The 14,067-nt window shown below is 40.8% G+C and overlaps 2 protein-coding genes across 3 annotated transcripts in view; both read left to right on the top strand.

The window, feature by feature from the left end:
• Positions 1–670: 670 nt before the first annotated feature.
• On the top strand, positions 671–6,416 carry srsf5a (serine and arginine rich splicing factor 5a). The gene is made up of 8 exons (XM_085440886.1): positions 671–813; positions 1,925–2,064; positions 2,155–2,225; positions 2,744–2,875; positions 3,419–3,488; positions 4,899–4,972; positions 5,053–5,157; positions 5,319–6,416. Exons 2-8 carry the CDS (start codon positions 1,939–1,941, stop codon positions 5,626–5,628), a joined length of 888 nt encoding a protein of 295 aa, XP_085297012.1. The 5' UTR covers positions 671–813; positions 1,925–1,938; the 3' UTR covers positions 5,629–6,416.
• A 2,995-nt stretch (positions 6,417–9,411) lies between these two features.
• pacs2 (phosphofurin acidic cluster sorting protein 2) overlaps positions 9,412–14,067 on the top strand; it is a 63,476-nt gene continuing 58,820 nt past the window's right edge. For both annotated transcript variants that reach the window (XM_085440679.1, XM_085440680.1), the window contains exon 1: positions 9,412–9,766. In XM_085440679.1, coding sequence (XP_085296805.1) covers positions 9,648–9,766 — 119 coding nt within the window. In that variant the 5' untranslated portion in view covers positions 9,412–9,647. The remainder of the gene's footprint in view (positions 9,767–14,067) is intronic.

The raw sequence follows: 14,067 nt of genomic DNA on the forward strand, positions 1-14,067 counted from the left end.
GCAATTGTATGCATTGCCTTTTGGTATTTTGGAAAAACGTGTTTGACATTATTATTATTATTAGTAGTAGTAATTATTTTAAAGACTTGCGTTTTAACTTCCTAACACAGCCAGGCTTTCATTTGTTCATGCCATGGTAAGAGGTACTTATAAATTGGTTTATAAAGAACAAATTCAATATTGATAAACAGAGTAAGAGTTTTGTGAGTGGCAAGTTTACGCTTAGGTTTGTGCTTCAGCACGGTTAGGAAATGAGGCCTGTAGGGCTTGCGATACAGGATGTGAAAAAATGTTTTAATTTTCTTGAAAACTAACCCTACTTGTGATATATTATGTACAAATTTTAATAATCCTTAAGGAAATAATATCATAAAGGAGTAAAATCATTGCAACTAGTATGAAAATTACTTAAGATTAAGGCATGCAGAACGCTGCGTACCCAAGAATAGGCTGATATGAGTTGCCAAATCTGTGTCTTATCCTCCTTTCAAGTATTCGAAGACGCTAACCTTAATGCATGTACTCGTTTGTCGTTTGCACACATTCTTTGTTATTTTATGTGGATGGTTTATTATTTTAGCTGTAAATATTACTGGGGGTAAAGCCCATGGCTCTAACAGCGTAAACCTAGTTAAGCGTTACCTGCTGCAATCACGTGACACTGTGAGGGCAGCAACGCATTTTGCGGTCTCTGCTCTTTTTATGCTCACTCGCCATTTTGATTCAGCACAGTCGGTGACCTACTTTGAGCAGGAGCGAGCCAGCAGCGAAAGCAACAAGGCCCAAGCAGCTCTATTAGGAACAAAGAAACAGGTGAGCGGTTATTAAAGCGTATTTGTGTTATTTCAAGGATTTTGCGATTTTTGTCAAACGTTAAATTGGCGCGTTCTTCGCGCTGAAACCGAAGTTAGGTCACAGGCTAGCTTCGGCTAGCTGGGGATGACCTCGAGGCGAGCGTCAAGAGCGAAATTGTGATGAGGCCTGCTTGTGCTTACTGTTACCCAGCTAATATAGCACATTATTTGTCAGATCCGCAGTCTTTTACATCCCCTTACCAGCGATCCTCTAATTTAAGGTAGGATTGCAATAATAATCGACGCCGATGGTTTATCTGAGGCCGATTGGCAAGGCCCCAAGTCATTTTTCTGGTGTCTCATAATCGGAGAGAATCGATTATTTAATCATTACTGATTACCTGCAATGCAATCGGACTCTTTTTTTTCTCCTTTGATGCAGATCCATTGAGCTGTTTTAACGGGCCCCTTGATCGCCGTTGTTGTGCTGTCTGCACATTTCATATCGCATAAGAAGAAAATGTGTGGAAATACCTGTAAATATTGATAAACGCGCTTTAAATTACAATTTAGCCGTGAGAATGATTGTACGGTTTCAGTCAATAGCTCCATACAAAACCGTTTTCCATTTTGAGCTCGATGATGCAAATAGCCTGCGAACCGTCGGGGTACGCTAAGCCCAGTTTTTTTTTTTGCTTACAAGCTAAACTACACTCGTTTAAACCGGAGAGGGATCATGGTGCGTGTTCCGATCCTGTTGAGCTTTGTTCAGTTTGCCAGGGGCCTGTTTTTCACCCTAGCTTGAGTGTATTGCAAGTCTCTTTACGTTATTTGTCATGCAAATCTAAAACGGATTAACATAATTAATTTAGCTAAAGTTTCATAAAATACATGTAGTTTAAACTATCTGCTTTTTTTTTCTTTTTGTGGTTAATATTTAATTTAGATATTGGTTGATTAACTTGTATTTTTGCAGCGGATGTGACCTTTGTTTCAAGGGGTGTGGCCTGCTTATCTTGGCCATAAAAGGCAGCACATGACTAGCACATAAATAAAAAGCAACGAGTAAACACTTTGTGCGGTAAAAGCGCTGAGCTAGATGCTGTTAACTAATTACTCTTTCATCTCAGCTGATAAAATCATCATGAGTGGCTGCCGTGTCTTCATTGGACGCTTGAGTCCTCACGCCAGAGAGAGAGATGTGGAGAAGTTTTTCAAGGGCTATGGTCGCATCCGTGAGATCAACTTGAAGAATGGTTTTGGCTTTGTGGTGAGTTTGAGCATTTTTTTTTTTTGTGCAAAGTGAGAGTTTTCAAAGTGTTTTTGCTTATACATAATCACATTTTCCTCTTCCTTTCAGGAATTTGATGACCACAGAGATGCAGATGATGCTGTGTATGAGCTAAATGGCAAAGAACTGTGTAGTGAACGGTAATGATGTTGTCTTTATGTCTTATTTGGTGGGTGTGGGTCGGTTACATTTGACTTTTTTCCAGCAAGATATAATTGCTACTTTATCGCAGCTTATTAAGTTTATTTTTTGAGAACCTTACAAGCTGTTTATACTCTATGACCGAGCAGCTTCTTCATTTTATAAGTAAATTTCCTTGGCTGGTCCCGGTTCCTCTTTCTGTGCTGTTAGACTGCCACAGACCTTTTAAAGGCTCATTTGTGAGTGTTTGACACAACTCAGGAGGCCCTTCAAAACAAGAAGTAAACATTCAGACAGTGGCTGGAAAGGAGAACTAGTTCCTAGTTATTAAGAATAATTTCTCTGAGCTGATAACTTCTTTTTCCTCAGTCTTGCTTATCGCAAAATAATGACGTCAGGCTCCCTGTGGTGGAGCTGTCGCATGCCTGAGTCACATGGAGCACACACATTTAATCAGATATAATTACTTTGTATATAATCTGATAACACTGATTGAACCTCTTTTTTTGCCCATCAGGGTCACTATTGAGCATGCTCGCTCCAGAAGAGGAAGAGGTGGCGGCCCTGGAATGGGACGTTTCGGAGGCGGCGGCGGTGGTGGTGGTGGTGGTGGCGGCGGCTATCGTCAGTCTCGCAGCAGTGGATCCAGGTACAGCACATTTTCAGTAGCTTCCTTTAAAACAAAGTAATAATTTTATAAAAAGCACTTAAAGATAATATTCATGTAAAAAGAAATAATGATGTTAAATAAATAAAATTCTAATAAATGGACAGATGCAGATTAAATATTGATATTAGGTTGTAAACCTCTGACACGTGATAACAGATCCTGTTACGTGGAAACTGGGTGTGACAATAGTTTATCTGGTCCAAAGTCAAATACAGTCCTGTGACAGCTCAACCAATATTATACAAGCTGGAAAGATACACATACAAATTTGCATACATGTGGCAGGAAAGTAGGATTGAGAGTCTCTAATGGACTACACTAAAATAGGATTGGCCAGTGTTGAGTTTCACCTCTGAAGCAAACTCAAATATTTACAGAACCCTAAGGTAGACGGTGAACGTGACGAGACACCAGCCGTGTTTTCAGGCACAAAGGCAGATCCGGATGTGGATGCATTCACCGGATCTGTGCTCCTTACAGAAAATGTAATCAAAGCTGTGCTGGTGTTTGTTGCCTCTGCAGATATGGCCCTCCAGTGCGGACTGACCACAGACTCGTTGTGGAGAACTTGTCTTCGCGGACGAGCTGGCAGGTAAGAGACAACAGGACACAAGCTTTTTAAAAATGACCTAGTTTTGTAAAGGAGCAAAATTAATTTTATTGGCCGGGTCAGTTTCTTTAAACACACAAGGTACAGAAAACAACACATACCAGGCAATTTTCTATTTACTATAGGAAGCCCCCTAGTGTTTATAAATACTTTTTCCTTTTAAACACTCTTTTTTTTTTTTTTTTTTTTTCTCTCCACACAAAAGCACATGTTATTACTGATGCCAGGCATTCTAACAAAAACATTTAACTGTTTTTATTTATTTTTTCAAACAGCTGCTCTGATATGGTTTCCTTTGTATCAGAGGTAAATGCACACCCTCCACTGGGTGTCACAAGTGTGTAGCGCCCTCTGCTGGTTGTTTTTCTGAATAGTGTCCATTTGGTGCCTTTCCTTACACGCAGTTGCCGCTGATGTAAAGTCTTGGCTGGGCCCAGTAACGGGTGAGAGTGGTCTAGCGCAGGATACGGTAGCCTTAGGAGGTCCGTAGCCACAGTCTGGAGGTTCTGTGGGCTGGCACTCCCGACTGATGTAACCCCCCTCAAATCCACGGTCCCTACACTCTCCCATTTGGGTCTTTTTCTGTTGCTGATGGAGCTGTGGGGGGTGTTGGGTCGGGCGCACACCCCTCCTCCTTGATCTCTGGTGGTTCCTTACTTGTGGAGGCCGGATGCTGAGTCAAGGCCGAGGGCGTTTCTCAAGGGCTTAACACTGCATTGGTTCCCATTTGCTATTTGGACAAGTGGCTCTATGCTAATATCTTCCTGGGTATGGAGCGGTAAGTAGCATAAAACTCATGTGATTGGGTTTGTTTAGGGTCGGGTGGTAACGGGGTGTAGAGTTACAGTCCTAAAGGGGACTCACGTAAACAGTGTATCTCTGTTGAGCCAAATCTCTTTAGAACTAATACATCAACAAAAAGGAAGTCCACATTAGGGTTTTTTTCCACCTACCCATAGTTTTGCCTGTAAGTACATAGCATTATCTCAATCGTATAAATAGTTGGCATACAGAAATTCATCCGTTCACCCAAAAAAACCAAACACAGTTCTATGTTACCCTTCAGGCGTTTTATAATACAATTCAATCTGGTTTTGTTTGATGTGCTTAAAAATATAATTTAAGGGTACAAAAGGAATTTAAAAGAATAAATAAATGAAAAAGCAACACTTGTCCACTCTCAAAATGCAATTTGTGTGGCTCTTTTGTTTACGTGGCCTCCACTGAAATGGAAGCTTATCACTAAGTGACAAACGTCAGGACTAGATGACCCAAGTTTCAGTGGTTTCTTGCTGCCTGTTCATTTCTCTCCCTCCAGGTCTGAGAAGGCTCTCACTGACACCTCAGGTTTCATTCCCCGTTGCTAACCCGCCTTTATGCTTTTAAAAATAGGACCTGAAGGACCTGATGAGGAAAGCAGGGGAAGTTACCTTTGTGGACGCTCACAGACCCACCAAAAACGAAGGGTGAGTTGCTGTTTTTTGAGTTGAGCCTTTCTGTATTCCTAATGTGAACTGTTTGTCCACTAATTTCTCTTTTCATGCAGGGTGGTTGAGTTTGCATCCCGCAGTGACATGAAGAATGCCATATCCAAGCTTGATGGGACAGAACTGAATGGTCGCAAGCTGAAGATGTTTGAGGACAGCAGAAAGTAAGGTTTTTTAATTTATTTTAGGTTGTATCCATAAATTGTTCAGGAATTTGCGAGGTTTCAAGTCAGTTTGACAAACTGTTAAGAGATTTAATATTTTATTTTGAAAAGCCGAAACATTGTGTTGTAATTGCGCGCTCTCTCTCTCTCTCTCCCCGCAGTCACAGCAAGAGCCGCTCTCGCTCCCGCAGCTACTCCCGCTCAAAGAGTCGCTCCAGGAGCCGCAACCGCTCCAGGAGCCGATCCAGATCCGCCAGCCGGACTCCCGAGAAGAAGACGTCAGGAGGGGGCAAGGCCTCAGCCAGATCCCCGTCCCGCTCCAAGTCTCGCTCCAAGTCGCGCTCCAGATCTCGCTCGCGTTCACCTGCACCGGCTCAGGACAAACAGTCTCCCCGCTCTCGTTCCCGCTCTCGCTCTCGCTCCCAGTCCCGCTCTCGTTCCCGCTCCGCCTCAGCAGACAGCAAACACTGAGATGGGTACACCTGTATGTTGTAACATAGACTTGTAGTTGCTCGGTGTGGGTCTAAGTCTTTTTCCTTTCTTTTTTTTCCTTCTTTGTTTTAGTGAAGGGGATGCATTGCCTTTTTATATGGCTTCTTTTGAAATAAAGACTGTCATTAATGACACTTTCGTGTTTATTATTTGTAAATCTTAATTTTGGATGCGTCTCCGTAGAAGGAAGTTTTGTTTTTGTGAGATTTATGTATCCCATCTTTGTACAGGCATTTCATATATACGAAATACTCAGTTGGTGATGATGCCCGTTACAGTCTAAGCTGTCTGCCATGTTTTGATTCCATCCAGCACTCTGTGGCTTTTGGTCACGTCATTGATTCTCCAAAATGTTGACGAGTATGTTTTGGTAATGCGAGCTCCCGGTTGTTGCTGTGATTACGCTTGTGATGACGTATTTGTACACGTTTCATTCACTGCCCTGATATGTGAATCTGCAAAGACTTCAGCTAGTTATTTGTCTGGATTTTTTTTCTTTCATTTTTGTAATGGATTTAGATTTGTTTTTAAATCATGGCCTTATTCCACCTGCTGAGTTTTCTTAATCTCCACCCTATTGGGTGTTGAGGGCCTGAACACGTTTGTCTCTAAATAAGTTTATAATTTGATACTAATAAAATGCCCACTGCATTTCCTTTCCTTTTTTTATGTCAGTTTTTTAAAATACTTTGTGAATGTGGTTCAAGAGATTCACATACGCATTAAAATTTCTGCGATTGAACTCAATAAAGCTTCACAACTGTTAATTCTGTTCGTTTGTCGTTTCTCAAGTCAGTATTGAGCAACATTAATTAAAATTGGAGGGTTTGCAGTGCAGGTGCTGCAGCTTTCTTGTGTGCACATACAGTAGTGGATAAGCTTGAGAGTGAAGATTAAGCCAAGCTCATAACTACCACAAGATCCTGTTTGAACACGTGTGGCTCAAACCTTGCTGTAATGAAGCTGATATAGCAAAGTGCAAACATTTATGGGTTGTATTAAGATTTTGACTTTATTTCAAGTCCTCTGATACAATTCAAGGCTTTTTGTTTAGATATTCTATGTATTGTACAATGAAGAGGCACACAGGGTGAAAGTCAATGGCTCTTAGGTGTAATAAAACTGCAGTTGTGTTCGAAGTTTACATACACACATAGGCATTTACACAACCAGTATCTTTGAATGTATCTTTGGGATCATTGTTTTTTTGGAACCCCAGATTGTGTCGAAGTTTCAACCATCTAGCTTTTGATTTGAGGTGAAGTTTCTGTGTACATTATACCACCTGCTTTATGCAGTGCCAAATCCTAAATAAATGCAAACTTGTGCACCCAACTCTTATTTTTTAAGGAGCACTTGTTTTTGACTTTTGGGGCTGGTCCCAAAAGCGAGTCACTCCCCATAGACTTCCATGTTAAAGGGCCCAACTTTACAGGATTATAAAAGCTAACTATAACGACATCATGGGGCCAAATGTATTTGGAATACATCTGAATACTGGGCACACATTTGACTAACAGGTGTTCCAACAAAGACATCTGTACCTGGTGTGTGCTAACTGGACCTCTCTGCTATGTTTGGGCTGTTGGTGCATTTTGCAGTTTATAACTTATTGCTCCTCCCTTTCATCCACATATGATCACTTCTGGCTCCAGTGGTGACTACATCCACTTTTTTGTACAGTCTTTGGCTCTGACGGCCTTTATACTGAGAAAAACCTGATTTTGAACAGTAAAAAATTAATTAAAGTTCATTTTTTCGCTTGTTCAAGGGGACAGAGGGGCGATTACTGAGCAAATATGATTATAGACAAGCTTTCTGAGGATTAATATAGTAACAGCTTATCCAGGAGCTCATGCTAATCCTTAAAGTGGCCACGTGCTTTAAAGATGAGTGGTTTCTCTTTACGTTACTCACCGTTAAAGAGTAAAACATGTTTGTTGCGGTCTTGGTTAAATGCAAGCAGTTTTTATTACTTTGGCTTTAATCCCATTCATCGTGGTCACCACATGGTGGCAGTGTCTACTCGCATTGCAAAGTCGCTGCATGGCTGTACATGAGTGATCCACCATTAGGGATGACAATAATCAGGACATGATTTTCCAGGTGAATGAATGGAAATAATTTACGCAGGTAAACTGCTGTGATTTTAAGAGTGAAAGATGTAATCACGCAACTCGAGCCGTTGAAATGGAATTTAACATGGAGTTTTTGCATATCTATCTATCTATCTATGATTATCTATCTGTAGTTCAATGTTGCTCCACCCCCAGCTGCTCTCACAGCAAAGCTTTGTTGTTGTTATTGTTGTATCACTCAGGTATCACTCTACCTGCCACTGCAGGGAAGGAAGTCCTGCGGTGACGTTTTGTTCTGGAGAGAAATATATGAGGGATAATTAATGCCCTGTTGAAGCGCAATGAATGCAAAGGCAGTCAAATTTAAGTGCCAGACTTATAGAAGGAAATTAATGCCATATTTTAAAAACAAAAACAAAAACAAAGGTTTTGCATATAATGACTTAATCTTAGTGAGATACTAAAAGCTGTATGCTTTCTTACCACTGCAGTATCTTTGCAGTAATAAAGCTCCTTGAGTCTCTCAGTGGAGGAAGTATGATACTCAGACACTCGTTTTGCCTTCAAGGAAATGGTCTTTGTTATATGGTAATAAACACTTACTTTATTAGGTATTCATCTTGTTTATGTCTAATTCTGGCCCTACCATCCAAATGTGTCATTAGAACTGAAAAAAACTAAATAACACACATCTCTTGCTGTATAAGTAACATCCTAACACTTTCCTTTTTAAATAAACAGTGCCACTGTGGTATTACAAAATGCTGTTTCATCAGTCTGAAACGCACCAACTTCCTCAAAATGCCTCGTTTATCTCACAGCGACACTGATCCAACATACAATAAAACTTAACGCTATTTGATGTCAGTGTTGCTAAGATTTTAGCTGAACTGCAATCGGTAGAAATGATTATCTGGAATAACTGCCACTACGCCACTATTTGAGCTTTTATGGTTTCACATCAGTTGGAGGGTTTCGTGATGTAAGGTTGTGATAGTTATAGTGTTCTATCTGAAGTTGGTGTACTGGGTTTAACAGCTGCTGATAGATTTAATTTCCTTTTGTTTATGGATACACTGATTTTGCTTTTTTGGAGAAAGACACGACTCGTGGTGCATATTTGCAGGACTCGGCTTGATAAAATAAATTTACTGTACTGCAAAGATGAGTCCAACTGTGGGGTGGACTAAACCATTTTACCATCTGTTTCCATCCATCCTTTTCCACTTATCTAGTTAACCTAACATACAACTCCACAGAGAAAAGGCCCAGCAGGCTGGTGGATTTCAAATCTGTATCTCTAAATATGGAAATGCAAAACTGCAAACAAAACAGGCTTTGGAGGACTCCTGCCACTGTCTGTCCTTAGGTAGTCTCTCCCACTCACTCCACCCCACCTCAGCAACTAGGGCCCCCTGGTAAAAGCACTGAGTTACTCCCATCTGATTGGTTGATTAAATATTTACATTAACATGCAGTTATACAAGTGCATGCTCTCTTACCACAGTTTTATCATATAGCTGGCATCATATGTCATATCATACATGCTTTTCCTTTACAAGACACATTTTATTATCTGGTGCAAAAACAAAAACAATGCAATGAATGCTGTGAATAAGTGTGTGAGTGGGTAAAACGTTCCCCTCCCTCCCGCAACAGGGCGGCACGAATCGCCCTCCATACACTCAGAGCAGCGTGGTAGGCACAACAAGCTCAGCGGTGGCTCCGCTGCAGTCCCTCCCTGGCACAGAGGACCACACCGGAGAAATGAGCTCGTCCTCCGCCGTCTGCACTGCATTAACGTGAGTGCGTAACGGCTCTTTTTCACGGAAACACACGCGTATACAGAGGACCTGCACCGGTCTGCTGTTTCCAACCCCCCCAGCTTGGTGTCGGATAGTCCCACCGGCAGCTCGGACCATGGCGGAAAGAAGCGGCCGGCTGAGTTTCCCCGGGAGCGGGGCTCTCAACAGACCGGTTCCCATGAACCTGTTTGCAACGTGGGAGATAGACGGATCGTCCCCGAACTGCATCCCGAGGTAAAACGCGGCTGGCGCCGTATCTCGGTGTCCTTTTAAACTTTAAATGCGACGCTTGCACCGTGCCATACGCGCAAGCTGTCAGTTGTCAGTTGGCTAACGTTACGCTTGCACCAGCTAGCTGTATCATCATGCCAAGTGGATGCCCATGCAGGCAGGCCCTGCACCGGGATCCTCCATCCATCTGCAGCACTGTTTGAATGTAAATATTGCAAAGGGAGGGTAAACTGTGCCTTGTTGGTAGGCTACAAAAACAAACACGTTCAGTGCAAGGTTACATCCCACCGTGAAGGTGTGTGTTCTGCAGAAGAATGAAAGGTAACCAGCCCCGTGCCAGATCACTGTGCCCCGCTTCATGCATCATGGAGACCCAGTGGGTTCATTGGGTTCTTGTGAGCCCCCCCCCATCCTCCACCCTCCACCCTCGAGGAGACTTAAATGCAGTGTGCATTCCAAGGTTGCCCCGATTTGGGTGCATTTCTATGATTTCTAGTGTTCCTCATCTCAGCACTGGTAACATTTCACCCATGATAGGAGAGCAGCTCACAACAATTTTCACTATTGATTGTCTTCTGCCAGAAAGTATAGTTTAATACCTTCACAGACAATAATATCTCAAAGTCTCTGGAGGCTTTGGCATTGTTTTTAGTTTACTGCCTCATATGTCCCACTATGTAAACATACTGTAAAAAACAAAAAACAGCCAAGAAACTTCAAAATGTCATTTCTGTAACTTCTCTTTAAATTTGTGTGTGCAGCTGCTGAAAAAGCAACAAGCAATTTTAATTTTCCTTTGTTGCCTATTTGTTTTTCAATACTCAAAACAAAAAAAGCTCTGTGTAGGTGTGTTTGGTTCTTTTAAACTTATGCCTTGCCCTCAGGTTGCAAACAGAACAGAGCAGTGTTTGTGTAGTTGTTCTCAGCTGGAGTGTCACTGTGGTTTTACTGGACTGCGCTCCTAAAACCCAACAATGTCTAATTATACGGTGATTCAAAAGGGAGAAAAAAACCAGCAAATTTTCACTTTTCTGATGCTGGAGTTAATTACAGTAGCGTAAACGGTTCATTCATTATTCAAATGAACATGGGTATATAATTAAGGCTATAGTAAATACAGGAATATATGAGATTTCCTCCTCCTCTGAATATATTTGTCTGTTAGGCTTTTCCATATATAGTCATGGTAAAAAGAAAGTACAGTTTTAATGTCTAACATATCAGGACATAACAAAAATATCCTGGCCCTTAACAGGTCTTAATATTTGGTAAATACAACTTCAGGTGAACAGAAACGCATGACCTATCATGCTTTTATTTATCAGCTTGACTCATGCACTTGAGTAACTGATCATCAGTAAACGTGAGCTCCTTTATAAAAGCTAAAGTTTTGGTGGTCTGGAGCATTCAGGTGTGGTTTAAAAGAGAATTTACATCACCACTGAACCAATCTTTCCTGTTCATCAATCTGGGTGGACAGATTGATGGACAGGAAGTTGTTTAAAAGGCCATTTCCAAACGATTTGAAGTCCATCATTCTACAATGAGAAAGATTATTCACAAGTGGAAAACAAGACGTTTGGACGGGCATCCCAGCAAATTCACCCCAACAAAAAAGAAGTTAGTTACTATGTTAAATGTTAAACTTATTAACGGTACAAATTTCCAGGAGAAAGCATTTCTAAAAAGAACAAACCACAAGACTTTGGCAGCAGCGTCCAAAAGACAAATTAGGCCAAAGTAGTTATGACTGGTTATAGTGAAAAGAGAAGGGAAACATCAGCAGAAGCACATCACACCAAGCACGGTGGTGGAGGGTTGATGATTTGGGCTTGTTTTGCTCCCAGAGGACTTTGGGACCTTACAGTCACTGAATCAACCATGAACTCAGATGTATATTAAAGTATACTGGAGTCAAATGTGAGTCCATCTATCCAACAGCTACAGCTTGGGCAAAACTTCATGCAACAGGACAACGATCCCAAGCACAGCAGCAAATCTGCAACAGAATGACTGAATTGTTTTGATGGGCCGTTACAAAAGCTGTTCATAAACAAATGCCCACAAACCTCAATGAACTGAAATGACATAAAAATAGTGGGCAAAAATCCCCCACAATGATTAGAGAAATTGATAAAGTCAGACAGGAAACTGATTACTTGAAGTTGCTGCTGCTAAAAGTGAGTCAACAAGCTACTGAATCATGGGGTGTACTTAGTTTTGTTAGTTTTTCAGATGCTGTTTCAATAGACACAGTGTAATATGTCATGTGTTGTCATTCATCTTGGCTTGTAGTTACCTAATTTTAAGACCAGCTAAGGAGCAGTTGATTGTTCACTGTGGCGTTATGCATAAAACCTTATAATTGAAAGAGGGTTTACTTTCGTTTTGCTATAACTCTGTGTTTGAAAGCCTAATGCAAATGTTCAGTTTGAGAATAATAATTCTGAGTGTCAGACCTTGAGCTCAAACGCTGGGTTATCGCACAAAATAGTCGGTCTGATTATGAAGTGGCATTGAATTAAACCACAGCCTTGGTATAAAACCTTGGTCAGCAGTTCTACAAACTATCCTTTAAACCTGATCTCTTCCGATATTTAATGTTGTAACTATCAGCACAAGCATGTAATGTGGTTAGATATTTTTTTGAATTAAAAACAGATATGAGGCATTTCAGTACGAGTATAACTGTAAATAAATCTATGTTTACAGGCATATAATCAAATAAAGTTGTATTTTTCCCCCCATAAAATCAGAGCCAAAACCTCATTAGAGGAGGTCAGAAAATAAATCTTTTTTTTTAATGGTCGTATATCAGATTAAAATACGGTAACTATTCAGCACTTGGATGCAACACAGACAAAATCCGGCTGTCAGACTTCGGTCAGCATCTGTCAGGCTGCAGAGAAGAGGGAAAACGCTGCAACTGATACAGAATATGGAGGAGTATGTTTGTGTGTTTATTTACTTTTTTTAAAACTCTCTCTCTTCAGCCTCGATCTATCCTCTTAAGTTAATACCTTCAGTGGGCATTAAATTGCATGGCTTTTAGCTGAAATAAAACTAATTCATTTCCAGGAATAGCATAGTCGAGATGTTATTCAGCTGAGTGGACAAGTGGATAAAAAGGTTCCTGTAACTAAAAAGTCCCGGGTTCAATCTGCACCGACCCTGCACGTCTGTCAGCAACAAGAGCAGCGTGGGCTGGCGTATGAAGCTGCTTTACAGAGTGGATTTACTTCGCTTAATGTGTTCGTGGGCTCAGACACTGCAGCAACTCGCCTGCTAGTGTGAAGTGAATTCAAGACCTTTAAAGGCTGTAGCTCTCTATTGACTGCTGTCTGTCAGAGTTTAGACAGGAGGAACTCAGCTTGTTAACCAGGTGTCAAATCAACTGTCTTCCTCTGTCAGTCTCACACGGGAACTAAATAAACTGAACGCCTCACTGCCTGCACTACTATCTACTTCTTTTAGTATTTAGTTGTTTTTTGCTGAAACAATGGAGAGGCTCTTCTTTCAGTTTTCTTTTCATGTAGTATAATTCATGGTTATGATAATTAAAAATTTAGCTTTGGATAAATAGTGTGAAAAATGAACTTGGTTGTTTCTTTTATTCCAAAACATAGACTGTATATAAAAGATGGATCGGGAAATGCAGAAGACCTTTAAACCTGCGTTTCTTTCCCCTAATGGTCAGCAGGAGGTCTTTTTTTTTTTTCCACTTACAAAAAGAAGTCTGATTGAGAAAAGACCAGTAAATACATTCGCATTAAATGTAATAATCTTCAGCGGTAGCTTCAGATCATGAAATGTGTTAATGCTCATTTTGTAAATTGTATGCTTTAGGGCATGGGCACTTTATGTTTGACAAATCAGTCAGGGTCTAGAGTTCATCATTCACTGCTATGCAGATGATACCCATTTATATTTATCTATGAGGTTGAAAGACCAAAATAAATTAGCTCAGTTAAAGCTATAAAGCCTCTGATGACTGCCAATTTCCTACTATAGACACAACTAAAAATCTTTGCAACATTATGTCTAACCAGATACTTACTGTAGATAGGCCTTGGCTTCCAGCAGCGCTGTGAGGAAACTTTCAGTCATTTCTAATCAGGATATATCCTTCACCATGCACATTAAACAACTATTTAAGATTGCTTGCTTTTATTTGATTCTAGCTAATGTATTAATTGCTTCTAGTGTGGCTATTTAATTCATTATTATCAGGTTGTTCTAAAAAATTCCCTTACAAGCATTGTATCTTCTATTTTCCACTCCCAACCAGGTGACTGCCCCTCCCC

The sequence above is a fragment of the Copadichromis virginalis genome, linkage group LG19 (assembly GCF_057382275.1).
Source record: "Copadichromis virginalis isolate Kocher_CV1m ecotype Utaka linkage group LG19, C_Virginalis_male_GT1.1, whole genome shotgun sequence".
Lineage (NCBI taxonomy): Eukaryota > Metazoa > Chordata > Actinopteri > Cichliformes > Cichlidae > Copadichromis > Copadichromis virginalis.